This window comes from Podarcis pityusensis, assembly GCF_964106645.2.
Source record: "Podarcis pityusensis genome assembly, chromosome: 8".
Classification (NCBI taxonomy): Eukaryota; Metazoa; Chordata; class Lepidosauria; order Squamata; family Lacertidae; genus Podarcis; species Podarcis pityusensis.
The window spans coordinates 87725416-87752466 of record NC_138033.1 but is presented as its reverse complement, the minus strand read 5'-3'; the positions used below and the strand labels follow the sequence as shown (position 1 = coordinate 87752466).

General features: G+C 50.8%; 2 protein-coding genes across 8 annotated transcripts; both read left to right on the top strand.

Moving 5' to 3' along the window:
* The first annotated feature begins 117 nt into the window (after window positions 1-117).
* ANKRD39 (ankyrin repeat domain 39) lies at window positions 118-8466 on the top strand. 7 transcript variants are annotated; one of them, XM_081018191.1, is made up of 5 exons: window positions 118-203; window positions 2694-2840; window positions 3547-3650; window positions 6453-6656; window positions 7341-8466. In XM_081018191.1, exons 2-5 carry the CDS (start codon window positions 2738-2740, stop codon window positions 7482-7484), a joined length of 555 nt encoding a protein of 184 aa, XP_080874317.1. In that variant the 5' UTR covers window positions 118-203; window positions 2694-2737; the 3' UTR covers window positions 7485-8466. The 7 variants fall into 7 exon arrangements, with proteins under 7 accessions (XP_080874317.1, XP_080874315.1, XP_080874318.1 ...); XM_081018189.1 differs by having other exon boundaries at window positions 135-203; window positions 2691-2840; XM_081018192.1 differs by lacking the exon at window positions 118-203 and adding an exon at window positions 458-576.
* Window positions 8467-11338: 2872 nt separating this feature from the next.
* ANKRD23 (ankyrin repeat domain 23) lies at window positions 11339-26420 on the top strand. Its single transcript, XM_081018176.1, has 9 exons — window positions 11339-11462; window positions 14601-14756; window positions 16869-17000; window positions 18045-18152; window positions 20827-20925; window positions 21438-21536; window positions 21647-21745; window positions 22484-22582; window positions 23549-26420. The coding sequence occupies exons 1-9, from the start codon at window positions 11436-11438 to the stop codon at window positions 23651-23653; spliced, it is 924 nt and encodes a 307-aa protein (XP_080874302.1). The 5' UTR covers window positions 11339-11435; the 3' UTR covers window positions 23654-26420.
* The last annotated feature ends 631 nt before the right edge of the window (window positions 26421-27051 follow it).

Below are 27051 nucleotides of genomic sequence, written 5' to 3'. Positions count from 1 at the left end.
GCGTAATTTCCCTTCTTTGCCCAGCTGCAAACCATGCCCGAGTCGCCGGCTCCCTCTAGCGGTCGCTCGCCGCTACTGCGCGCAGGGAAACCCTCGCCCCGCCCCCGGGCTGCTTCCGGTCTTCTTCCCTTCGGTGCGCCCGCATTGGCTGCCTTTCCCCGCCCAGCTCCTCTCCGATTGGGCGGAGCGGGCGGCCGTGGCAGGTAAGAGCTAAGATGGCGGCCGATGCCCTTTCTGGGGAACAGCCGGCGCCCACGTGACCTGGGGGGGGAAGAGGCCCCTGGTCCCCCGCAGGACCCGCCGGCCCGGGGGGGGGGGGCTAAACTACAGCTCCCAGCCACAACGCCCCGGCCCCGCGCCAGGCTTGCGGGAGGGGAGCGGCCTCTTGGGGGCCGCCCGAAGCCCCCCGCCCGGCCCCCAGCATCCTCGAGGCTCCGGGGGCTGGAAGGAAGGTCCGCGCCGGCCTTGGGTCTGGCATCTTCCTCCCGTCAGGCAGCTGTGCTGCTGGGAGTGAGGAGAGGCCTAGTCCCAATATCTGGAGGACACCCGGTTGGGAAAGGCTGGTCTGCTTCGTGGGTGCGCAGACATTATTATAATTTATTGAAATGTAAATGCAGCACATAAGAAGTTCTTAAGAAAACCAGAAGTGTAAAGAGAAAAAAGGTCTATAGCAATTCTTAACAGTTACTGAAATATACTCAGAGTCAAGAGTGGATTTCATGCTCTTTATTCAGCTCATAGTGGTGAGGAGGAATGAAACTTTCCCCAAAGTATCTGCTTTATATACATTATTTACAAAATGGGCTGCACGTGATTGGCTAATTCCGAGATTCACCTGTAGGCCAATCAGGTTGTGAATTAACTTCCATCTGGAGCTGGATTGGGTGCCTCCTGCGGACCAATCATACTGCTGCATTGTTCTAGGACCAATCATACTGCTGCATCCTGAATCCTATTGTTCTAGGACCAATCAGACTCCTGCATTTTGGATCCTATTCAACTCAGTACATAACAGTTACCATTTTTAACCTATATTATATTTTGTATAAATGAGATCATTGCATGGACAAGTATTACGGGTGTGCAGACTTCAGGCTGGTTGGCTCTGTGTTGTTTTTTCAACTAAGATGCTGCGGTCCCCAACAGGAACTGCATGCAGAATAATTCAGCCTCTGAGCATGTCCTTAGTCCAGGAATTTGTTTCCATTGACAGTCCTGTCACATAAGAAGCTACTCTACCTTTCATCCTAAGTCTTCTTTATCTGGACAGGGGAATCTAGATTGGGAGGGTGGCTGTTTGTTTCTACCGTTAACCCAGTGTTTCTGATTCTCTGTAACTTCTGCCAACATCCAAAGGCCTACAAGTAGATCCTGGATCTGCCTTCTGCCCATTTCTGCTCAATTCTGACTGAGAGTAGCTCTCTAGAGTTTCAGCGAAAGAAACCTCTCTCCCACCACACACTGTCGGATCCCTTTCATTCAGGGATGTGGAACCTGTGGCCCTCCAGATGCTGTTGAGCATCCCATGAACCCCAGCCAGCATGGCCAGTGGTCAGACTCTCCCGCTAGGCCAGGCCCTAACCCCAAAACATACAAAACAGTTTATATCAAAGCAGATTGTTGGTCTGTCTAACCCAGTTTCTGGCACATACCATGTGAAAGAAGCTCAAAGGTGCTTATAATTCACTGTGAAAACAGACTAAGTTTGTGGCATTTGTGCTGATCTCAGTCACACATTCCTTTTACTGTACATCTCTTAAGGTGTATCTGTTAAGGGACATCTTTGAGAGATGAAAAGACTAAGGAGTAAATCCTACACAAATCTGGAGTCTCGATGGCGCCTTTTATGCCACCTCCTGGCAACTCCTGCAGCCAAGCTGGTGCCAAACATATTGCTCTGCTTTCCTTTGGTCCACACCAGCGAGGTTGGTCTTGTCGTCTGGGCAGCCCAGGACCTCCAGACACACTGCCCAGGCTAGCAGGTCACTTCAGGGCTGTTAATGCAGGGATTTGACGTCACCCCTGGAGGTGCACCCCATTGTCTCTCAAGACAGAGGTGTCAAAAAATGTTCAGGTGCCATGAGGCTTTTTGCTGGTTTTGCTCTGGCAGGCTAACACAGTAACCCCTCTGGGAAGTGTTTTTGGGAAGCTGTCTTATACCAGGATGAACCTGAACCTGCTCTGAGAAATAGAATGGTTGAAGGCTTTGCCCTGTGAGAAGCTTCAGGGCGCATTTTGCTCTTGGCTATGGTGAATTCACTACATCTGGGATGTGCCTTAATATCCTGCTGTTGCTGGCATGAGCAGTAGTTGGTGATGATGGGAGTTTGAGTCCAACCACATCTGGAGGGCATCCCTGCTCTAAACCTCACCTTGGTCATTCCTGGATAGATGGGCAATTGACCAGAATAAAAACACAGTGCAGATGCAGAACAAAATTGCTTTCATCCTGCTTCCTTTCAGTAGAAATTGGATGGTAAGTAAAGAGATGGTTCAGACAGATCCAGCACAGGTTGTGCTCCGTCACCTGCTGGGCATTATACGTTAGAAAATGTCAATTCCCCAAGCTTTGCCTGTGCTTGTTCCAGCATTCAGTATTATCTTGGGGTCTGAATTGTTCTTTCTGGACATTGTGCTAGAGAGAGGAGCCCTCTCTTCTGCTTTGTGTCACAGCCTTTCTCTTCCTCTAGCAGGACCTACAGCTGCTTCCCAAAATAATAACCTCAAAGGGCTAACAATGGCATTGTCACCTGGACACTCCAAGGATGGCTCCTGTTGCTCCCACCATGTGGCCGTGCCAAGTGTTCACCAGACTCTGGAGGAGATGGATTTTGAGAGAGGTACAGAAGCTCTGGGGCATTGAGTCTGTTGTGGGTCTTTGGAGGGGTGAGAAGGGGATAAGGAGATGAGCTTTAACTAAAACTCTCTTTGCCTCCTTATCCTGTCTGGAGGAGAGAAAAAAGATAAGTTACTATGCTCCAAAGCAGAGGTGGGAAGGCCTCTGGCCTAGGAGCCAAATGTAGCTGTCTGAGCCTCTCTGTCTGGTATGCAAAATAGACTCTTCCTGTGCCCCTCCCCTTTCCCAACCACCCCCTGTCTCCCCAAGCTACACTTCACTGGCCCTGCATTGCACGCCCTTGTTTGGCTGCAATGCAGTTTTGAACCCTGATAATGCCTCTTGCTTGCTGGTTGGAAGATAGAGAGGGGCACTGAGAAGAAAATAGTGATAGTTTCAAACAATGGCAGAGGTTTGAGTAAAACCGCAATGATAAGACATTGAGAGGGGAAACTGGTAGTTCTAAACAATGGCAAAGCTTTGAGTGGAGCAAGCAGGGAAGGACACAGAGGGAAAATGTGGTGGTTTAAAACAAGACTTGAGGGCAGAGAGACACGAGTTGAGAAATAGTTTGTTGTGTTAGCTTTTTGTGTTGTACCCATAGTCAGGTAAATTACGTTAGGTAAATGCAGAATGGTGATGAGGCACAGGGCTGCTCAATGACAGACTAGTGCCAATATAAAGATAAATTGAAATTTATTTATGTGTAGGGATTTGGTGTGCTGCTCTGAATGGAGACCTTGAGAAGGTCAAAAAACAGATCCTAAACCGCAGTAATCCCAGCGAGCCAGATCCCTTTGGATACACAGCTTTGGTAAGTGTCCAAGGTTACTGTGGGGGTCAGATTTCAAAAATTCATGAGAATGCAACCATACAAGAGAGTTGGCTACTAGTGTCCCCTGCCAGGTGTCCCAACAATGCATAGTGCCTGCACCTTCTGTCTTTTATGAGAAGGAGGATGCATCTGCTGTCATGTGGGCTCCATTCATGCTGGTGTGACATCACAGTGATGTCAGGTGACCTCTTTTTGCCTGCAGAGCCATGCACGCAAAGGCACAGTTATTTGCAAGTGCTGAGGATCAGCTGAGGGGGGAGGGCCGTCGCTCAGGGCCAGATCGCCTGCCTTGCATGCAGAAGGCCCCAGGCTCAGTCCCTGGCATCTGCAGGTAGGACTGGGAGAAACCTCCATCTGGAATCCTGGAGAGCTGCTGCCAGTCAGCACAGACAGTACTGAGCAAGGGGGGTTGAGGCAGCTTCCCCTGTTTTCCGTTTGCAAAGCCCCAGACATCGTGCTGTGCAGGTGCCTCCCCATTTGTTTTTTGTTTTTTTATAAGATATTTATTAGGATTTTTAAAATATTACAATAAAAAATGAAAAGAAAAAAAAATACAAAATAAAAATGATTAAAAACACTCAGATTTTCTATTGCTTATTTTTCCTTAGCTTGTTTCCCGGACCTCCTCATACCTCCCTTTTTTGTATTCCAGTTCAGTTTGTTGGTTCAGCAAATCCTTACCCTCTTTATTTATCCTGATCTTTAGTCTTAAAATAGTAACTTTAGATTTTTATCTCTTAACAACCCATTTTTCATATTCCCTTAAAGCATTACAGCTGGAAACCACTTAATTTCTATCCAACATCGTTCTAACATTCATTCATTTTACAATATTTCTGTAGATAATCTTTGAACTTCTTCCAATCTTCTTCCACCGACTCTTCTCCCTGGTCTCGGATTCTGCCAGTCATTTCTGCCAATTCCATATAGTCCATCAGCTTCATCTGCCATTCTTCCAGAGTGGGTAAATCTTGTGTCTTCCAGTACTTTGCGATGAGTATTCTTGCTGCGGTTGTGGCATACATAAAAAAAGTTCTATCCTTCTTTGGCACCAATTGGCCGACTATGCCCAGGAGAAAGGCCTCTGGTTTCTTCAGGAAGGTATATTTAAATACCTTTTTCAGTTCATTATATATCATTTCCCAGAAAGCCTTAATCCTTGGGCACGTCCACCAAAGGTGAAAACTGAAAGGTGAAAGAATGTACCTTCAGTTTCTTTACATTTCCAACATTTGTTATCGGGCAAATGATAAATTTTTGCAAGCTTGACTGGGGTCATGTACCACCTGTATATCATTTTCATAATATTCTCTCTTAAGGCATTACATGCCGTAAACTTCATACCTGTGATCCATAACTGTTCCCAGTCAGCCATCATTATGTTATGTCCAACATCTTGTGCCCATTTAATCATAGCAGATTTCACCGTTTCATCCTGAGTATTCCATTTCAACAGCAAGTTATACATCTTTGACAAAATCTTAGTTTTGGGTTCTAATAGTTCTGTTTCTAATTTTGATTTTTCCACCTGGAAACCAGTTTTCTTATCCAAATTATATGCCTTCATTATCTGATAGTAATGAAGCCAGTCTCGCACTTTGTTTTTTAATTTCTCAAAACTCTGCAATTTCAATCTATCTCCGTCTTGTTCCAAAATTTCCCAATATTTCGGCCATTTGGCCTCCATATTGAGCTTTTTTCAGAGCTTTTGCTTCCATCGGTGACAGCCACCTTGGGGTTTTATTTTCCAATAAGTCCTTGTATCTTATCCAGACATTAAACAATGCTTTCCTGACAATGTGATTTTTAAATGCTTTATGTGCTTTGACCTTATCATACCACAGATATGCATGCCATCCAAATACATTGTTAAAACCTTCTAAATCCAAAATGTCAGTGTTTTCAAGAAGCAACCATTCTTTCAACCAGCAAAAAGCTGCTGATTCATAGTAAAGTTTAAAGTCTGGCAGGGCAAATCCACCTCTTTCCTTTGCATCTGTTAATATTTCAAACTTTATTCTAGGCTTCTTGCCCTGCCAGACAAATTTAGAAATATCTCTCTGCCACCTCTTGAAACAGTCCATTTTGTCCACAATTTGCAATGTTTGAAACAAAAACAACATTCTAGGCAATACATTCATTTTTACCGCAGCGATACGGCCCAGCAGTGAAAGCTTCAAATTTGACCAAATTTCTAAATCTTTTTTCACTTCAGCCCAGCATTTTTCATAGTTGTCTTTAAATAAATTCCCATTTTTTGCTGTCATGTTAATCCCCAAGTATTTAACTTTCTTAAACACTGTTAAACCTGTCTCATTCTGAAACCTCTCTCTCTCCATTGGTGTTAAATTTTTCTCTAAAACCTTGGTCTTTAACTTATTCAGCTTAAATCCTGCAACTTGACCAAATTCTTGAATCAGTTCTAAAACTCTTTTAGTACTAGATTCTGGCTCCTGTAACGTCAATACTAAGTCATCTGCAAATGCTCTCAATTTGTACTGTTTCAGGTGCCTCCCCATTTGACCCACCAGACTGTTTCAGCCAAGCCACACACACCTGCCCAACACGGAGGCCGTGGGGCAGAGATGGCAGAAGTGGGGCTCTGCGGGCACTTGTGCATGGCACGTTGCAAGCCCCATGATTGCAGGGGGCTGCCAAGGCCCTTTCAATCCAGCTGCATCTTCAGCTGCCCCACATCTTACATCAAGTGTGGGGCAAGGGAAGGGGGCTTGCCTGAAATGGCCTAGACCACCCCAAGATGCCTCGTTTTCTGCCTTGCAGCACTACGCCAGCCGCAATGGCCATTATGACGTCTGCCGATTCCTCCTGGAGAGCGGAGCTGCCTGCAACGCTCAGACCCATGGCGGGGCCACCCCTCTCCACCGAGCCTCTTACTGTGGGCACACGGAGGTGGCTGAGCTCCTGCTGACCTACGGGGCTGATCCAGCAGCCACCGATGACGACGGGAAGACCTGCTTGCACAAGGTGTGGCGCACCGAGTGGCTCCTTGGCCGTTTCATTCATTCGTAGGCAAATGTGTAGTCACTCGGGTGTATGGGTGGGGCCAGAGTGGGTGGAGCAATGCAAGGGACTCTTCCCTTTCTCCAGTCAGCTGCCTTCTGGTCATGCAAAAGTCGCCCACACGTCTCTCTGTTCAGGCAAGCCTTCTGCAAGGAGGGTCACAGTCCCAGGGCTGATTCCAGACAAGCCCCGAGGAAGGCCAAGCGCCGGCCCCTCCAGTTCCTAATGGGCTGTGGGTTTTCCTTATTTGGGGGGGGGGGGCGGGGAGGGGATGCGATGTCCTTCCCTTGCTCCCATTGGCACCTCCCTCCCGTGAGGACCGTCCCATGAGTCTGGCTGGTCCGTGGGAGGCCAAGGTGGTATAGAGTAGTACAGTGGTTAGAGCATGTTGGACTAGGACCTGGGAGATCAGGGTTGGAATCCCCACTTGGCCATGGTGCTCACCGGATGATCTTGGAGTCAGTCTCTGTCTCTCGGCCTGACCTCCCTCACGGGGTTGTTGTGGGGATTAACTGTGCAGGCGAGGGAACTATGTACTCCACCTTGAGCTCCTTAGAGGAAAAAAGGTGGGGCTATAAATGCAAGAAACAAGGGACAACCCTTTGCTCTCAGCTTGCCTGAGGACCCCTCCCTCCTCCCTCCCTGCAGGCAGCCGAGAATGGACACGGAGACCTCTGCCTCCTCTTCCTGGAGCGCAACTCTGACCTGAGACACCTGCAGGACAAGAGCCTGCGTCGCGCCTGCGATTTGGTTCCTGACAAGAACGAGGACTTGAGGAAGCTTCTGGAGTAGGGAACTGATTGTTGAGGAGACGAGGTGTTCTCTTAAGCAAGCATTTCCACCGTCCTGCTAACGTCCTCTGGTATTACAAAGGCATGTGTGAACCAAGCCCACTTTTGAGCTGTATCTGTGTAGGAGGTGTAAGCAGTCTCACAGTTCTAATTGCTCCTCTTCAAGGCCTGGCCTAGATTTTGGAGCCACCAAAGTAAGAGGGGGCAATGGCTGTGACTCTGGGATTATGCTGGGGTCCCTGTGATTGCTGAAAGAGAGTTTGTGGGGTATGGGAGGGCTACTCCCACCCCTAAAAGCAGCTGGATCTTGGGAATGGCCATTGCTCAGGTGTTAGGCAGGTGGGCTTCCTCAATCAAGCTCTTTCAATCGGCTTCTGGCGTCTATCCCTGGATTTGGGGGTCTGGGAAAAGTATCTGAAGAAGGGTGCATGCACACGAAAGCTTATACCAATAACAAACTTAGTTGGTCTCTAAGGTGCTACTGGAAGGGATTTTTTATTTTGTTTCGACCTTTGGTTAAGTTTCCACCAATTTTTCTTCTAATTTCTTCATAACTGTAGCCTTCTTCACTTAATAGTACTATTCTACATCACCTTCTGGGTGACTAGTCAACTCTTTGCACCATTTCTTTAATTTTATTATGTTTTACAAGCTCACTAAATGAAAGAACAAAAAAAACCCCAACTAACCTGATAGCAATCACATACCATACTGACAAATGTCCTCCTTATTTATGTTGTAATAAATAATCCTTCATAAAAGTTATTGCACTACATTCTTCATTAAATTATCTTTCTTTCCATTGATATATAATTTTATGGTATTACTCCCAAAAAAGTGGTGTTATGAGCCATCATTGCCAAAACAAGATGACACCCGATTGGCTCTCTAAACACTTCTTTTTCTGGTTATTTGGCTATAACTTTTGATAACTGAACAAACATAGTTGCATTACATTCTTCATTAAATTATCTTTCCATTGATGTATAATTTTATGGTATCGCTCCAAAAAAAAGTGGTGTTGTGAGCCATCCAACCTCAGAAATACACTTTCTCCAAAAAGTTTCCACAATTTTGGCCGCTAGTCCTGCTTAGAGAAGACTCATAGAAAATAACAGGACTCACTTAAACCCATTGATTTATAATGGGACGAAGTAAGGATGACTAAGCCTGGATCAATAGTATGCATTTTATTTCCCCTTTAGAACTTTCTTCTCACCAGAAGCTTATTCACATGTAATTCCTTATTCAGCTCCATCAGAGACACCCAATAACAGTACACACCTAAAGAAAAGCACAGGCTATCCAAAACATGAATTCCAGCTCTTAACAAACAACCACATCCCCACCCTCCCAGAAGAGTTACTGCCTGCAGACTCAAAATGGCAAAGTTTGTCCTTTTGGACTGTACCAGCTCATCAGTGTGCAAAAGGAGCTCTGCTGCATCAGCGTGTGCTGGCTATGGCTGATGGGAGTTCTAGTCCCAGACATCTGGAGAGCACCAGGCTGGAGAAGGAGCGAGCTGTTTCATTTATCTCTTGTGTTGCATCTAATCTGGCTCTTCAAATAGGGCAAGATCAGAGCATGAAATGGCCCGGGAGGCTGGACCGTTCTCTTAGCTGGTCTCCTCATGCTTTCAGCTTCATTGCTCATTCATTATTTTACAAAGAGGTCAGACTGGATCTCCATACGGAAGCTGGGAGAGGGCAGGACTGGCCAGCGATGGCATCCTATCCCATCTGGGGGTTGCAGCAGGTGAATGAACTCTTGTTGGCTCAGCTGATCCAGCGCTGTCCTGTAACGGGATACTGTTTATCGAGCAGAGGGATCTCGCTGTGCCCTTGGCCACTGAGAGCAGCAAAGGGAAATGAGCTCACCTGTCTCCCCACTTGAACTTTTGAATCAACTTAGTGTTTCCTTTTAAAGAAATATTCCTTGTGACCAAACACTAAATAATAACACTGTTCACACATCACACTACCAAGAGTGTGTCTATATAGATAGAGATTTATAGATACACACACACACATCTAGTCAATAATCAATGCAGTTATCACGGTATCCTCTTAATCTTACCGTATGGAAAATATCTTTGTCAACATCCCTATCAATATTTTTTTAGATATTTAAGCAATGGAAGCCTTTTATATTTAAAGTTTCCTCTCTCCTGTCACCCATCACACAATTGAACCAACTCTCTGATTTCATGCATTTCCTCAACTAGCTTTTGCATCAACTTTTGACAAATTAAAAAGCAGCTCTCTTCTCCCCCACCCCAAAACACCCAATGCCTGCACTTCCTGAAGCAGAATCCTGGAGTGTTTATGTAACCTTGAGCGCTTGGGCAGTGGGAATAGCATCTCAACAAGATTAAATATCATCCTATCTGGCAGCTATTTCCATCCTGCTCCTCCTGTACCTGTAACATGAACTCTTCAGCGACAGAGAATCTTGGCTTTCAAATTCCTGTAACCTCCTCCCTTCCCTACCTTCTACCAGACCTCAGTAGTTTATCTGTGAGACTTTGGCAGCAGCAGAAGGAGGCTGGCAGAGGCGAATGGGGCTCCAGTGCACTCAGCCAGAGGATGGCTTCCGCCCCAGAGGTTTTCAGCCCTGTTGTTTCTCCACCCAGCAATATGGTGGTAGAAAGAGAAGCCGTGCAGCCCACAGTAACAAATGAGTGGCAGTTTGGGACACCCTTCGCCAGCTTGGTGCTCCCTGGATGCTTTGGATGGTGGTGGGCTGACTGCATCCGACCAGCCACAAGTTTCCCTGCCTGGTTTCAGCTGCTCAAAGGTCTTCCTTCACCTCTTCAGTAATCCTCTTAAGTGTTATTGATCTCATGTGTTTTTGTAATTTATATTCAGTCCATGAGAGTAATTTACTTCTGAAATTTCCCCTCTTGTTGGACCAGCTTATTCATTCATTCAGTTTTTTTGGTCTGATATAAAACTGCTTCCTAGGCAACTTACAGACACAATTAAAAAAACCAAAATCCCCAGGTTTAATGGTAAAACAATGACGCATGATCAAACATTGTAGACATAGACCACATCCACACCTTACATGTGAAGAGGTGTTTGCTTCCCTTCAAAGAATAATGGGAGCTGTGCTTTCCCCTCGCAGAGCTACAGTTCCCAGAGTCCCCTGTGAAAAGGGATTGGTTGTTAAACTGCTCTGGGAGGATCTCTTCTGCTCAACTGTCTGCAAATCCACAGGAGGCAGAGGCTGTTGTCTGGGCTGCAGCTTTTTAGATCCAGGCTTCACTCCACCTGCCTGTACACATGGTCACCTGCTCCCCGCTTCTTTATCCCACCCTGAATCCAGAGTGCAAGTTCTGGGGAAGGCGTTCCTGCCGGCAACTGGGCAGGGGCCACAGCACAGCAGCGGAGCATCTGCTTTGCATGCAAAGGTCCCAGGTCCAGGCAGGCAGATCTGAAACCCTGGAGAGCTGCTGCCGGTCTGTGTAGGCAACACTGAGCTTGATAGACTAATGGGCTGACTTGGTCTAAGGCAGCTTCCTGTGGCACTTAGGCCCCCAGCTGGTCCAGGCTTTGTGTGTCAAGGCCAACAACGTTGAATCGGGGCCGGTAGCTTCTTGGCAGCCAATGCAGTGCCCTTGGGAGCAAGTAGCATGGGAGCCTGTGCCCCCTCCCCAATGTCATGGGACTCCCAACGGCTCTGATTTATTGGGAGCTCTTCTCATTCCAAACAATTGCACACGTTTCCCACTCTGGACCTGGGAATCCCATTGCAAGCTCTGGAAACCTTTAAACTATGAAGTTATTTTAGCCCGTATGACATGGCACCTGAATTATCCAGTTTGCTGGAGGGGAGGGAGAGCTTTGGAGCAAAGCCCAAAGGCAGCCTCCCCCCCCCCGGGTGGAATAAAAACAGCTGCTGTGCCTGGCGGCCAAGGAGTGAGCGTTGTGGCTCTGGGGTAGGGGGGACCATGGAGATCTTCAGCATTCAGCAGTTGGTAAGCGATGGAGGGGTCGGGTGGGGGGCTGAGGGCAATCCAGAGCAAACTGGGAGTAGTGGGATGGGCTCTCAGCTCAGAGATGGGCAAACGGCAGGCTTTGGCTTTTGTTTTTTTAATGAGAGCCTGTTTGGTGCAAAACAGTGTGGGGCCAGGCATGTGCGCGCTGAGAATTAAGGAACCGGATGTCTCTGTGAGTGTCTGCTCAGCCCAGGAATTTGTGACCAGGACCAGGAATGAGCTGGGTTGTTGCAATTGTTGAGGCAATTAGTTAGAACCCCTTGCAGGCAGACTGCACATCACCTAGAAATCTACTCAAAGGCTCCAATGTGCTTTCTTCCCACACCTGCCATAGACCTTATTTGGGTGGGAAGGTTCTCTGATCCAGGACTGCTCCAGACTGCGGGGGCAGGGCGGGGGAGTCACACTCCAAGTGTCAGGCGGTGTGGGCTGGGGTGGCCAGCTATGTGTTGCCCCCAAAAGAAGACAAAAGGGCCAGCAGTTTCCATATGGCCATTTAGCTGTATACATGCAAATTTAGAATGGCGCTCATTTCAATAGGAATGCAGTACAATACAGCCGACCAGCAGGTGATGGGGGTGTGCCTGCTGCAGCTCCACGGTAGCCCACCTGAAGGCTCTGGGGTCAATGCCCCATATCTCCAGATGGGGCTGAGGAAGTCTCTTGTATGAAACAACAACAATTAAATTTGCTGTCAAGGGACGGGTGGAGTATCTGCTTTGCATGCGGAAGGTCCCTAGTTCAATCCCCAACGGAATCTCCAGGTGTGGGGCTGGGAGAGAACCTGCTTGACCCCCCCCTCCCCGAATGCTGCTGCCAGTCAGTGCAGGCAATAGTGAGCTAGATGGATCGGTCAAAGGCAGACTCCTATGTTCCTTTGCTGAATGAGCTGAGACAGTGAACGAACTCCTTCAGCTGCCTTATATGTGCAGGCGGGAAGGATGTCACAAACAAGCCTGCTAGGCCTCCCCTGGCATGAGGATGGCCTGGCGCTGCAGCTGGTGTCTTATTTTGGCTGCTGTGTCCAGCTGAAGCTCTGCTTGCTGCCTCATGGAGGTCACCCAAGACCTCTGGGTGTCCTCTTCCCTGGAGACCTAAGAAAGAAGGGAGCCACTGACCGCGCTGGGGGGACTGAAACTGGGGAGAAAAGAGCCATTCCGTTCAGGCTTGGCCTGTGGCAGCAGCAAGGCCTAGAAGCCATCGCATTACTCTAGCAATGTTATGCTCAGGCGCTGTGCAGCCGGGGGGGGGGAGGGCTGCCTCAGGTGGCACATGTTGAAACACTGTTTAAGGGTGTGGGGTGTGTTTTCTAACCTGTGGGCTGCCTTCATTATTTCTGGGGTCATCCCTGCCAAGCTTCAGGGGGGTCCCCGGAAAGTGGGGGAGGGGGGGATCAAGAAAGGCAGGAGCAGAGCCTGAAAGGGGCAGCAAGACTTTTTAGTGTTGACCCCAGCAGGGGGTGAGGGGGGCACCCTTTGGATTCCATCCCAGGCAACCAAATGTATTTGTAATGTATATTTTGGAAGGGGAGCATAATGGAGGCTTTAAAAGAGGAATGGACTAATTCCTGGAGGATGAGGCTATCAGTGGGTACTAGTGATGGCATAAGGCCATTGCAAGCCAGGAGAGTTTATTCAACAATTAATCTGCTGCATTTATAGCCCAGCTCCACCCCACCCCCACGTGGTTCTCCCTGTGACAACAACCCTGCGAAGTAGGTGAGGCTGAGAGGCCGTGACTGGCCCCGGGGTCACCCAGTGAGCTTTGTGACCGAATGTAAGCCTCGGCCTCCCAGGACTGAGCCCAGTTCCACCCCACCCCACTGGCTCTCTTCTGGACCCCCAGTGCTTCTTGCTGGTTTCCCTTTGGGCTTCCTAAAGGCATCTGGGTGGCCACAGGGAGAACAGGATGCGGGACTTGAAGGGCTCTTAGGTGTTTGGGTTTTCTGCCTCGCTGCCAACATGTCTCCTGTTGTCTCTGGACATCTCAAGCATCGCGTTTTCCTTTGGCCAGGGAGAGCGTGGGGCTGGGTGTGGGCAGACCACGCCGAGCTACAAGCAGTCAGGAAATGATCGCCCTCTTGCAATGACTGGAACGGGCATGAGAGCCTGGGGCTTCATGGGAATGAAGTTTGCCCAGCGGCTGTTCCCAGTCACCTGCTAGTGCCTGGGGATTTTCCACCCTGGAGACGCCCTGCCTCAGGCGCCCAAATGTCTCCAGTCGGCCCTGTGGTGGACAGTGCTGACTTTGCCCTTGCGGGAGGAGGGAGCATTCGCCGCACATGATGTGTGTTCCTGAGCCAGGGGCTGCTGCTTATATACATATCTATATAAATAGAAGTTGCTTCATCAGGGCCAGGAGGAGAAGGCGGCAGGGAGGGGGGGAATGTTGCAAGTTGGCCCTGGCCCTGGGCACCCTTTCCACTTGGCGGGAGAGCAAGGTGGATCAGCAACTTGCAGAAACATATAAACTGGGCTGAGGGAGCAACTGACTGCAGGCAGGTGGGAGCTTAAGAGCAGCTCAAGAACTCCAGTGGGCGTTCTGGGGCCAGGTAGGCTGCTGTGGATTCTGATGCAACTGAGGCAGATTGTGCCCCTTTGGTGCATTTGTGAGACGACCTCCTTAAGTTATTTTGTACACCTGCAAAACTTGGGGCTCTCCCTCTCCCTCCCACCCTGTTTCCCGCCCTCCTGCCCTGCCCTGGTCCATTTTATGAATCATTGCTGTCATTACTGTCTTTATATCACCTCCTTCCAACAAGGAGATCAAGGTGGTAGACCCAGTGAGTTTCACCGCTGAGTGTAGGATTTGAACCCTGGTCTCCTAGGTCCTAGTGCAACCCTCTAACCACAGTACCACAGAGGCTACAATCCCAGCAGCACAAGAAACTGCCTTATAGTGCTTTCAGGCAGCAGGTCTCCAGAGTTTCAGGCAGGAGACATTCCCAGCCCTACCTGGTGATGCTGGGGATTGAACCTGGCACCTTCTGCATCCAAAGAGATGCTCTACAGGTGGGCTATTGACACCCACCACCAGAGGGATATAGACACTTTGCTGGAAGAGAGAGAGGGGCTCAAGACAGTCCTCATGCTCCTGCCTTTTCCCCTCTCCCGCCAGGTAAGTGGCGAACGACATGACGAGAAAGGGAGAGGTTTTGAAGTGCTGGCAGGAAGCGCGGCCAGGGAGCCAGAGAGATGGCGGTCAGGCCCGGCAGGTGTGTGGGAAGCAGTCAGCAAGGAAAGGCAGAAGGCAGAAGATGCGAAGAAGAAAAAGGTGGGTGAGAAGTTCCACCTTGCTCGTGGGGGGGGGGTGGCGTGGGCAGGGGCCTGGCTTCCCCACAGCCACAAGGGAGCAATAGTGGATAAGAAGGCTCTTGTCTGGCAAGCCAGCTGGCCAGCTGTTCCTTAGTCCCCCAGCAGTCAATGGGCCAAACAGACAACACAAAGGTGTGCACCTGGGATCTCTTCACGCAGCTGAGCCAGAGGCTGATCTGCGTTCCCAAGGCATCACATGGCACTTGAAAGATCAAAGGTGCTTCCAGACATGGAGGATTTAGCAGCAGCAAACTCAGGCAGTTCTGCTTGAAGCTGGAATGGGAAGAGCAGCTCTGCTTCCAGGTTTCTAACTCAATGTAGTCAAGTGGGCAGGTCCACCCCACTTTCCCCCAGACTTCATTGTAGGATGTGGGGAGGGGGAAATGCTATGGGACTACTGTATGTGGGGAAAGGACTAAATGCTCCCTGCACTGTATTCTCTGATGTGATCACACACACCCTGCTTCCTATAGCAGTTTGGAGTATGTGTGTAAACAGATGTAAAGGCAATGATATTTGGGGAGGAGAGAGTGAAAGTGATAGAGCTGATTCCTACAAAAGAGAGACAGGCCACAGAAAAGGAAATGGCCAGAGCACATTCTAGAGGATGGTTGAGCAATCTATATGAATACAGATCTGGAATAGCAATGCAATGGATCATCTACACCAGCGGCGTAGCGTGGGTTGTCAGCACCCGGGGCAAGGCAAGTAATTTGCGCCCCCTAACCCGGGGCAAGGCAAGTAATTTGCGCCCCCTAACCTGCCGCCGCTGCCAGCTTCTTCTTGCTGCTGCCTGGGCTGGTCTGGTGTGGTTCTCTCCCGCGCTCAGCTATCTGGGACTATCTGTCCCTCCCCCAGATAGTCCCTCGCTCTCTCTCCGCACCGCACGCCTGGCACCCACCCCCTCCACCGCACGCCTGGCATCCCTCCCCCAGATAGTCCCTCGCTCTCTCTCCGCACCGCACGCCTGGCACCCACCCCCTCCACAGTGGGCAGCGACCCAGCGGCTCGGATCGGATTCGCACAGCCAGCGCTGCAGTGAGAGAGAGTGAGTGAGCCAGGTAGGGGCAGAGAGCTGCGAGCGCGCCCCCCCCAGATGTTGCGCCCAGTGCGGCCAGCCCCCCCTGCACCCCCCACGCTACGCCACTGATCTACACCAGTGTTTCTCAAACATGGGTCTCCAGCTGTTGTTGGACTACAACTCCCATCATCCCTAGCTAGCAGGGCCAGTGGTCAAGGATGATGGGAGTTGTAGTCCAACAACAGCTGTAGATCCAAGGTTAAGAAAAACTGGTCTACCCTCGGGAAGATTATGGTCCGGATGCTCTGCTTCTATTAAATGTCACTGAAGACTGAATCCTCTTTATGCTTTGATCTCTTAGCCCTTCAAGGGCCACAAGATTCTGTCGGCTCTGTTGCACTTATTGATTGATTGAATTTATATCCTGTCTTTCCTCCTGAAGGAGCTCAGGGCAGCAAACACATTCATAACAAAACATTTTTTTCAAGAAAGCAACAGACAATTGGGAGCCTGAAAGGGCACTCCTGGTGACTCCTTGGCTTGTGTTTGGCTCGTGGGTGCCTTTTACATTTGGCATGGAATGCAGGTCTCTCTCTGGGTCTGGTTCTACTCGGGAGCTCTCAGTCAGAGCCCCTGCATGGAGCCGGGTCCTGCCCAAAAGCAGCTGCAGCTGTTCCCTGTCAAGGGGATACCAGGTGGGTGGCTGCACCCCAAGTGGCCCACGTGGGTGGAGGGCTGTCAGCATCCTCCCCAGTGGCTAGATCCCATTCTCCACCCCTGGTTTACTGTGAAGCAGTGTGGGGCAGCCTCCTGAATACAGTGAGCACCAGGAAGAGTGGCAGGATAATTTGAACTGTGGCAGACAAGCAAACACCTCCCTGCTGTGAAGCAGCCCTCACAAACCCCTCTGAAATGAATGGAAGCTTTGCAAGGGGGCGCGGCAAAGCTCTCCCCCTGGGCGTCCCAGGCCTCCTCTCCCCCACTGCGGCAGGTGCTGTGGGGGAAGCCGGTTGCCCACTCATCTCCTCCCCCCCCCCGTCTCCTTTCCAGCTTGAGACACTCAGCAATTCCAGGCTGAAGCTAGACAGCCTGCAGGACTTGGAGGCGCTTGTCAAGCTTCGCAAGAATAAGAAGAGGTTGAAGAAAGTGGTCCGCCCCAAAGAACGGGAGCCAGAAGTGATGGTGAGTCTCCGCAGGCTTTGCCAGAAGACTGTGTGCTGCCGCACAGGTGTAGCCTTGACGCACTGCTTTAGAGGGAGGGGGCTGTGCTTCCCCTGCAAGGGGAAGTTTGTGGCTTGGACCTAGCTTGGCAGGCATTCATCCCCCAAAGGTTCTTGCGTTGGTGCACCACCAATTGCATCTCTTCTCAGAAAAACCTGGTCTTGTCACAGGTATCCATGCTTGGATAGCATCCCAGATAGACTGCCTGTGGGACTGCCTGTGATCAGCACTTGCAAGCTACTATGGTGCCCAGGTTACCAACTGGGTCCCATCATAAGACGGCTTCCAGGTTTTTTTTGGGTGCAATTCAAAGTGCTGCCCCCTTGCAAGCCCTAAATTAATTAGGGGCTGGTGCATCTCTCATAGGAACTTATTCAACATACCCAGATCGGCTTTAGAGGTCCCCTTTATAGGGCTGGGACAAGACATTTTGCTACCTGAAGCAAAGGGCAAGATGGTGCCATCACATTCCACACCCGGAATTCAAGTTTCACCTTCCACACCACCAGCAGGACAGTGTCTTCTGCTGCATCCCTGAGAGCAGAGGCTGGCTTAAGGGTCCCCAGGGGAATGGTGGGAGATGGATGCTCTGCCCACCAGCATTGGCACCTGAAGCAGATGCCTCCCTCTGCCTAATGGTAGGGCTGTCCCTGCCCATCCACCTTCAGGGCTAAGCAAGTTGGTTGCAGACTTTGCAATGGAACAGCCATATTGTTATCTCTGAGGCACTAACTAGACCTTTCTTTTTATAAGTAAAATTATTAGTAGAATTATTAGTAGTAAAATTATTAATTATTTAAACAGAATTTGTACATTGTTCAATGAAAAAACCGTAGTAGTAGTAGTAGTAGTAGTAGTAGTAGTAGTAATAGCAATAGCAGTAGTATTGCTTAGTTTTGGGGTGGGGTGAAGGTGGACAAGGCAGACTGAGTGTCCCCTCTCTTCAAAGGGGGACAGGTACCTTGTGGAAAAGCAGAGTTTGACTCCTATCCCTCTCCTCTATAGACAGAGCCTGTGGGTCCAGTGCAGTTTCTTCAAGCGGCACTGGAGAACCGGATTCCTGTCATTGAGAAATACCTGGCAGATGGAGGGGACCCCAACGCTCATGACAAGGTAAAGGGGGTGCTAAGAAACGCAAGCCTCCTGCTTCCATCCGGAATTTGCCTAATGATGAAACAGTTCAGGGAGCCTACGGCAAAGGCAAGGATGGCAGCTGGGGTGGAGGATACTAGCAAAGGGAGAGAGAGGCAAATTTGCCCAAGATATATTGGTGTGAAGAGCCAAAAAGCACCTCCCCTTTTATTCAGCCTTAAAGGGTGCAATCCCCTGGGGCGTTCTCTTGCACAAGCCCCACTGAAAGGAACCAACCTGATATTGCGCAACTCTCGCTCACTCTGCAGGAGATCTTCTCTGGAGAGTGTGGTTGTTTTAGATCATTTCACTTAAGTCCAAAACTCTGCTGCTTTCATCACAGCTGCAGCATCAGGGGCTCCCCTCCCCTCACCCTGGTCAGGTCTCTGCCTTGGTTTTATTTGGTTGGATTGAATGGTCTTATGGGGAACCCCCTTTAGACACGGAGTTATGAAACACACAATTACCATTTCCCTTCTTCGTCCGTCCCCCCCCCCCCCCGTATTATAAGCAATTCCACATTCCTGATGCATTAGACCAAACAGCAGCAAAAAGCAGTTTGCCAGCTCTGATGATAAAAAACAAAAAGACCCAGCATATGCAGCTTTGCATTCCAAACTCACTTAAATCACGGCACTACTGAGCTCCTGGAATAAAATTGAGTTTGCTTTTCCTCCTGCCCTGATGCAAAAGCACATTTACTTTGGAATAGCCTCATTTTGGTGTAGAAGAGGATAATATATTTTACAGTAAAAATAACAACATGAGCTCAGGCTTCCACCCCCAACTATAAAAAATAAGTTGAAAGGAAGGATGTTGCTGTGGTGATGAGCTCCAGTTCTGGAGGGGCCTGGGGTACCCCTGCCAGCTCAGGGACCAACGTCGGGCCTTTTGGCCACTTCTTCCATCAGCTGCCACTCTCTGGGATGGTCACTTGATTGCCCTTCCCCCACGCGCCAACAACCCCGAGATCCAGCCGCAGATGCACCACCTACCTCACTAAAGCCATCTTAGTTGATTGATTACATCTGTCAAAATTTGCATCAGTGGAAAACAATCATTCCCAAAGGATAGTTTTAAAATTCCAGGTGTTTTGTGCCAGGCATCACCTCAGAAGTGCGGTTCTTGCTTCTCTCTCACGCGATGAATGGTTGCTAAGATGGCCCTTTGCTATCTGCAGTTTTGATAGGTGCTTGTATCAAAAATATACATCCACGAGAGTGCAAGTGGAGCGTGGCTGCAGGATCAGGCCAAAGGCCCACCAGCATCCTGTTCTCTCAGTGGCCAAGCCAGATGTCTCTCTGCTTGCGATGGCCAGCAGCCGCCATTCAGGGTCACGCTGCCTCTCAGCAGGGAGAGAGCCGAGCCCTTGTGGCCAGCAGCCAAGGAGAGCCTTGTCCTCCTCCATGAATTTGTCCTGTCCTCTTGTAAAGCCATCCAAGTTGGTGGCATCACTACATCGTGTGGGACAGATTCCATCGTTTAACGTCTGTGTGAAGAGCCTGCTGCTGGATCAGGCCAGTGGCCCATCTAGTCCAGCATCCTCTTCTCACAGGGGCCAGCCAGACGTCTGTGGGAAACCCGCAAGCAGGATCTGAGCACAAGAGCCGTCTCTTCCCCACTTTTGATTCTTGGTATCTGGCAGTCAGAGGCAGACTAGCCCTGCACAATATATTCACATGGAGACAGTTACTCAGCAACTTTTTAAGCTGCATTGCACCAGAAGCAGACAACCCGCTGGTGGAAATAAAACTTCCCCTTTGGTGTTCCCCAGCTTCATTCACTACGAACCCCAAGATTTTGGGTCCCCTCCATACGGGTGCTGAACTTTTGTAGTTGTTTCATGGGGTTTTGTAGCATGAACCCCACGTTTTTTAGCCCCCCCCCCAACTGAGTAATTGATATACAGAATCAAGCTATGAACCCCTGTTGGATGTATCAGTTCCTCAGTTTGGGAGGCCCTGCAAAATGCAGGGTTTGCACTACAAAACCTACAAAACAACTACAAAACTTTGCCATTGGTTTGGAGGGGATTCAAAATGTCATGGTTCGTGGTGAATGAAGCTTTCTTCCCCCAACCCCAAAGTAACAAATGCTTGTCAAAGCTGCTATGTGGCTCTGATCACCGGTTTCTCTGTAGGCAAATGTGTTTCACTGCAGGGGTAAAATCCCCTGCAAAGGAGAATTCCCTCCCTGCCACATCCTTCTTCCAGGTCCCCCTACCCTGAAGTGTTTCCTCTGCTGGGCTATAAGCCTGGCAGTAAGCGTGGAGATACGCGTGGAGAGGGGGAATCAGTGGAAGGGAAAAGCTTAAGCGCACTTCTTCCCAGCACTTCTCCCCTACAAACATCCCATTGCCCTGTCCCTCAAGTCGCATGACTTTGACAAAGGTCTGCATTTGCTAGAGCAGCCCTTGTCAACCTGGTGCCCTCCAGTGCTGGCTGTGGCTGATGAGAGTTGTAATTGAAACCTTCTGGAGGGCACTGGGTTGGCAAAGGCTATCCTAGAGTAATGTGCAGTTCTGCACTAGGAAGGAGATCCCCTGCCCCAGGATAGGCTGTTTTGGCTTGATGGGCTGTGCCAAGTATCCATCATAGAAGACCCTCAGGGTGCCGGCCAGTCAAGACAAGGGGCTCCCTTGTGTTTCCTCCTGCAGTTCAGATGTACAGCCCTGCACCGGGCCTGCTTGCGGGGCCATGCAGAGATTGTGGACAAGCTGCTGGAAGCTGGGGCCAAGCTGGAGCCAAGAGACATGGTGAGCACCCAGGGATTCCTGACCCCGGCTGCTGGAGAAAACGTACCCATCAATCACTACTTTAACTTCACTCACTGGCTTAAAAATGCTAAAAAGCAGGAGCAAGCCAGGTTGGCTGTCGTCGGGGCCACGATTCCAGCCCAGAGGACAGGCATGCGCTCTCCTGCCTGGCTGAAGCTCTAGTGGTTGAAGAGGGAAAGAGAGGCAGGGAGGGAGAGGTTGGGACCCTTTCCAAAAAGTAGGAAGGGTACGCCCACCCCACCGTTCTCTTTGCCAACCTGGTGCTCTCCAGATGCTTTAGAGCACAGCTCCCAAGAGCCCCAGCCAGCAGGGCTGCATGATGCTGAAGATGATGATGGGATTTGTAGTCCAAAATGTGGCAGGCGCCTGTTGGCGAAGTCTGCTTTATGCCACAGACTGCCCTTCCCCACCTCCCCGCTCCTGTGCAGCCAGACCTTCTTGTGCCCCAAATGATCTTCTCCCTATAATGAGCGGGCTCTGCTTTGACGCAGCTGGACGCGACCCCTGTGCTCTGGGCCTGTCGTGGGGGGCACCTGGAGATCCTCAAGCGCTTGATGGGCAGGGGAGCCAAGATCTCCACACGGGACAAGGTGAGCAGCCTCAGCCAATGCTGCCTGCCCCATCTGGGGGCGCTGCCTCCGTGACGGAGTCCCCACCGGGACAAAGGGGTGGGCTCTGAGGGATTCTCTTTCTCTGGCAGCTGTGGAGCACCCCCCTGCACGTGGCCGTCCGGACAGGGCACAGCGACTGCGCAGAGCACCTCATTGCCTGCGGGGCAAACATCAATGCGCAAGACAAGGTACGAGATGGAGGGGAGGGGTGGCCTCTGCCTCTGGGCTGTGGGGAGCAGCTGGGGTGGCCAAGCCCTCATTTTGGCTCTGCCCAAAAGTCTGCACTGTTTTTGGGAGGTGAGCTGGCAGCAGAAACCCTCCTGAGTTCAGCGGCTGAGTTCTCTCCCTGCCGCCGGAGGCGCTACGCCTCTGAATGCCGGGAAGCCCCTGCGAGGAGTGAGGGGCTGCTCAGGTTTCTTTGGTGTCTGGATGGCCTTTGAGGATGGGATGCTGGACCAGATGAGCCTTTGGCCTGATCCAGCTGCAGGGCTCTTCTGATGGTCTTTCCTTCCAGGCACTTTGGGGTGTATCCTCAAGCTCTTTCAGAAATGGCCCTCGCCTCACAGTGAGCTCTTTGCTTTAGCAGAAGGAATTATGCAAAATAAAAGCAATTGCGCTTGTTTGCATAATATATGCAAGACACAGAATTTTTTTTTATCTGACACACTCTGCACACAGCCCTCCTTTTACTGAGTTGGCGCATTCATCCTTCTAGCCCAGGTCAGTTTGTTCATTGCCATTTTCCGTGGGTCCTTGAGACTTCCAGCAGGGCTTTTTCCTAGCCTGGGATCCTTTTAGCCGGAGATTGACCCAGAGATCCTTTTGCATGCAAAGCAGCAGCTCTTCTGCCGAGCTAAGAATCTGCCCTTTAACTGGCCCTGGTGTGGAGGAGGCCAGGCGCACTTACTCTGCCTCCCCCTGCCCAGGAAGGAGACACGCCCCTTCACGACGCAGTCAGGCTGGGACGCTTCAAGGCTGTGAAGACGCTGCTGATGTACGGGGCAAACCTGGCCATCCAGAATGAGGTGAGGCATGGACAGTGGGGAGGTTTTACCACCCTTTCAGAATGGGCAGCAAGCAGGGAAGAGCCTTGGGCACCCAGAGCCCAAATGTACCATTCGCTTTCTGCACCACTCTAAGGCCTAGTCTACTCTAGGCTCACTGAGTCTGTAAACTTGTGTCTGGGCTGTATCATAGCAGGCTGCAGGTGATAGCTTCAGATGCTAAATGCTCCTGCATAAAAGGGCCCTTCACATAGAAAGGGCAAAGGTCAGTCTATAACCCTTCTCAGCACCATGTAATTTCCCAGTATAGGGGGTTTTTTTAATGAGTGTCCATACCTGCACTCAGAAGCCCAGGCAGATTTACTGGCAGAGTGAGAACTACCGTATTTTTTGCTCTATAAGACTCACTTTTTCCCTCCTAAAAAGTAAGGGGAAATGTGTGTGCGTCTTATGGAGCGAATGCAGGCTGCGCAGCTATCCCAGAAGCCAGAACAGCAAGAGGGATCGCTGCTTTCACTGCGCAGCGATCCCTCTTGCTGTTCTGGCTTCTGAGATTCAGAATATTTGTTTTCTTGTTTTCCTCCTCCAAAAACTAGGTGCGTCTTGTGGTCTGGTGCGTCTTATAGAGCGAAAAATACGGTAAGCTGATGCTCAACGAGGACAGTTAGAGGGGGCTGCTTGGGCGAGAAAAGCCCCCGTTGCTTGCCTTCTGCGGCCAGCGGTGGGCCTGTGCCATAGCCTGCCATCCTATCTGTCAAGAAGCCCAAACAGGCTGAGCCTGTAGTGTGGGGAGCATGGAAGCTGCAGCTCTCCAGGGTGCAGCCTGCTGCCCTGTGGTCAGTCCTGCCACAAGACCTGGCATGTCTCAGGCTCCCCACCCCAACAGAGAGATTGGAAGGCTTCTTTCTGCCTCTTCCTGGCCTTCAGCTTGAGGCAGGAAGCGGAGAGGCAGGCAGAGCTGTCTGATGCCATTTTTTGTTCTGGCAGGAGGCGGTGACTCCAGTGGACCTGGTGAAAGACTGGCAGATGGGCATCCGAGAGACACTGCAGGCCTGTGCCAACCGGCAGCGAGGCCCCCTCAGGAGCTGCTGAGAGTGGGGGATCTTGGGTGGTGGGGTGCTGGCTCTGTGAGCTGACATTCCACCCGACCCCTCTACCAGCTGGGGACCAACTCACTCCCCTTGCCCTTCAGCAGCTATGCCCCACCCCCTCATGACTCTGGAGCCAGCGGGGCACCAGGTACTTATTTGGTACCCTCAGGCTGAGAGGTCATCCCTGAGGCCTCCCTCTTTTGTCTCAACAGGCTTTGAGGGTCAGTTTTCTGCTCCTCGGAGTGGGCTGGGAGCCAGCCATGCTGGGCCTGTCCTCACTTGCTCTTCCTGGTGGAGCCGACAAACTCCCTCCCTCTTGCGGCTCTCAGTGGAGGCTGTCACCCGAGGAGAAACTAAGGCACAAGAGATGGCACTTGGAAACCTTGTGGCTGTGATCTGGGGCGTGTGTGGGAAAGATGGTCATCCTTTGGAAACAGGGATATCGGCTGTCCTCTCTGGCCAGTGAGAAGGGTGGAGGGGGAAAAAGGCTTTTATTACAGGGAGGTGGGTAGATGCAGCTTTGTCAGGCAGGGCAAGCAGGTGACGGGAATGCTGCGGCCGTGGTCTGCTGCACAGGAACACCCAGGAGGGGGGCTGCAGGGCTAGTCCCCCCCACCCTGCCAGACATTAGGCAAAGGACAGGATGGCACACCAGCCTGATTCTGCTTCCAGAAACTGGTTGTTAATGGCAGCCAACTCTCACTTCAGTGCTGGTGATGGGCGGCACACAAGCCTAGAGGGTGCAGGGCAGGCCATGGGGCACACAGCTTTTCTCCCAATGCTCCACTGCTCTGCCTGGGTCTGTTGCAGGGCATTAGCAGCAGCGCAAGTAAGAAGCGCAGCGCATTGAACTCACCTGCTGGAGCAGCCAACCAGGGCACTCGCAGGTGAGGGTGTGTTGAGTCATTGGGAAGAGACAAAGTAGCCAGCCAGCCACCCCACCAGCCGGAAAGCCTTGTCACGGGGAGCTCAGGAGGAACGTCTGGGGAGGGCAGGAGCTGCCCCTCTTGTACTGCGCCCCCTCCCCATCTACTGCCTGGAAAGCCTCCTCACTCTGCCGCATGATAGGGGGAACTTGTGATGGCTGCCCAAGCGCCTTTCACTTCTTAAGTTCTGTTGGGGCTGAGAGTCCAAGGAGGCCTTGGAGGAAAAGGCAGACAGCTTCTGCCTTTCACAGATCCTGGAGGCCACCTCTGGAGCTTAGTTGCAGCCCTCCTGGTTCAATGATGAGGACTGGAAGCAACTTCCTTGTAGACTGGGGAGCCATGCCTGAGACACTTAGGCCACGGCTGGTTATGAACCAAACCTCTGCCGGCCTCCAAAAGCAGAAACAAGGATCCTCTCTCAGCTGCCTTAATTTCCCAGGCATGAGGGAAACACCCCAGCTCTTTCCTGTCAAGCATCCCTGTGCCTGTTCCCTTGGGAGACGCCCTGGGGTGGGGCTTTGCACATGCCGCAAAGGGCATAACCTCTTTGCTCCCAGCCCTTAGAAGGTGCCAGCGACTCCTCCTTGCCATTCCCAGCCACTGCTGTGGAGCCACATGCCTCCAGGCACGGCCCTCTCATTCCTTGTCTGTTGGAGAAGCAGGATCTTGGCACTGCTGGTTCAGGCCATGACCCTCCAACCAAAACATGATCCTCAAAGGACTTATTCTCTGATGCAAAATGGATCTCAAGTGCTGCAGGTTCCACAAAGTTTGCACACTGCTGGCACAGCTGTTCTTGGCATCATCCCCTTACTGTTGTTGTTGTTTCTGGAGTGTGCTGAGCAGCTCCCTGACTTTCTGCTGACCTTCACCGTGGAACTGGGTTTCACGTTCTGTATACCTGACATACATACCTGTTGATGGATTTTTTCCAAGGTAATCAGTGAAAGAGCCCCAGAGCCAGGATGGGCATTGCCCTTCAGTGTCTGGTTACCACAATTGTCTACCTTGTTGACCTTGCTGTCTGGTACATGGGTCACACTGGACTCTGGAGAATGAACTTTTAATACATGTCTGTGCCCCTTCCGTGGGACGCGGGTGGCACTGTGGTCTAAACCACAGAGCTAGGGCTTGCTGATTGGAAGGTCGGCAGTTCGAATCCCTGCGGCAGGGTGAGCTCCCATTGCTCGGTCCCTGCTCCTGCCAACCTAGCAGTTCGAAAGCACGTCAAGTGCAAGTAGATAAATAGGTACCGCTCCAGCAGGAAGCTAAACAGTCTGCGGACAAACGCCAGCTCCCTTGGCCTATAGAGCAAGATGATCGCGCAACCCCCGAGTCGTCCACAACTGGACCTAACGGTCAGGGGTACCTTTATGCCCCTTCCATTCTGCAGAGAAATGTGCAGAGGGGATTGGAAGAAATTACTTGAATGGATCTTTGCAAACCAATGTGAGGTCTCAATTCTTCTCAAGTTGATCTTGAATCTAAATGTGTCGAAAACAATGTTCTAGCCTCTACTTTTTGGGGGGGAATTTCTGACAAATTCAAGCAGCTCTGGGCAGCAACACTTGGCCATCTGGAGGATGGGCTCTCTTTGCCAATCAGGTGGTGGAACTTTCTCAAAGGCTGTTGACCTTGACATTTCTGGCCCTTCACTCTGTGAGAAGACAGCCCTCCTCTACCCCACAGCTGGCATGTCAAACGATGCCCTACTTAAGGGACTGCGTGGGGCTGACTATGGATGGCTAAACCCCAGTCACCCAAAAGGCTTGTGTTTGTTTTTTTGGAATATGAAACTGATGCGATTCCTCTTTGAACAAGAATAAATCATTGGAAGCCCTGGCTTTGTGCACAGAGTTATGTGTTTTAGCAAGGGCTGCTCCTGAAATCCTCTCTCTCTCCAATGCTCTGGCATCAACTCTTTCTCCTCAAAGGTTGAAACAAGAAAGGGCCCCCTCTCAACCACTGTTGGTAACCCTACAGCCCATGGCTTCAATCGGGGGGGGGGATCTTCTGGGGAGCCACATACCTGTGGGGAGGAGGATCAAGGGTGACTGGTCATACATGCCAGCCACTCACCAATTCATAGTATTCTACGACTCCTCCCAGAGACTATTTTCACAGTTCAAGGACACATTTGAGCCCAGCACCATCTCTTGAGGACAGAGAAAAGGGCTGCTGGGGTGTAGCCTGTGGAATGGGGGCCCCCAGCCTGGGATTCCTCAACCAGACATGGCAGACTGGGAGGCGACCCTGGCAAGAGCCTGGCTGTGGTCCCTGTCACCACAGGTAAGCAAGACTGTCTTTGGTGGAAACCAAAGGAGGTCCTCCTTCCCAGAGCCATGGGCAACCTAAGGAGTAAGAGGAAAGGTGGGGTATTTACATCCCCTTCGCAGAAGCCGCTCATGGTAACAGCTCCCTAATTGTTTTTAGAGGTCGTTATACACGCAGCATACCGAACACTCCTTAAAGC

Coding starts and splice junctions, on each gene's coding strand:
- ANKRD39 (XM_081018187.1), top strand. CDS start 2,552: ATGTCAATTCCCCAAGCTTTGCCTGTGCTTGTTCCAGCATTCAGTATT. Junction 2,841..3,546: donor GGAGATGGATTTTGAGAGAG/GTACAGAAGCTC, acceptor ATTTATGTGTAG/GGATTTGGTGTGCTGCTCTG. Junction 3,651..6,452: donor CCTTTGGATACACAGCTTTG/GTAAGTGTCCAA, acceptor TCTGCCTTGCAG/CACTACGCCAGCCGCAATGG.
- ANKRD23 (XM_081018176.1), top strand. CDS start 11,436: ATGGAGATCTTCAGCATTCAGCAGTTG. Junction 17,001..18,044: donor AACGGGAGCCAGAAGTGATG/GTGAGTCTCCGC, acceptor TCTCCTCTATAG/ACAGAGCCTGTGGGTCCAGT. Junction 21,746..22,483: donor ACATCAATGCGCAAGACAAG/GTACGAGATGGA, acceptor CCCCCTGCCCAG/GAAGGAGACACGCCCCTTCA.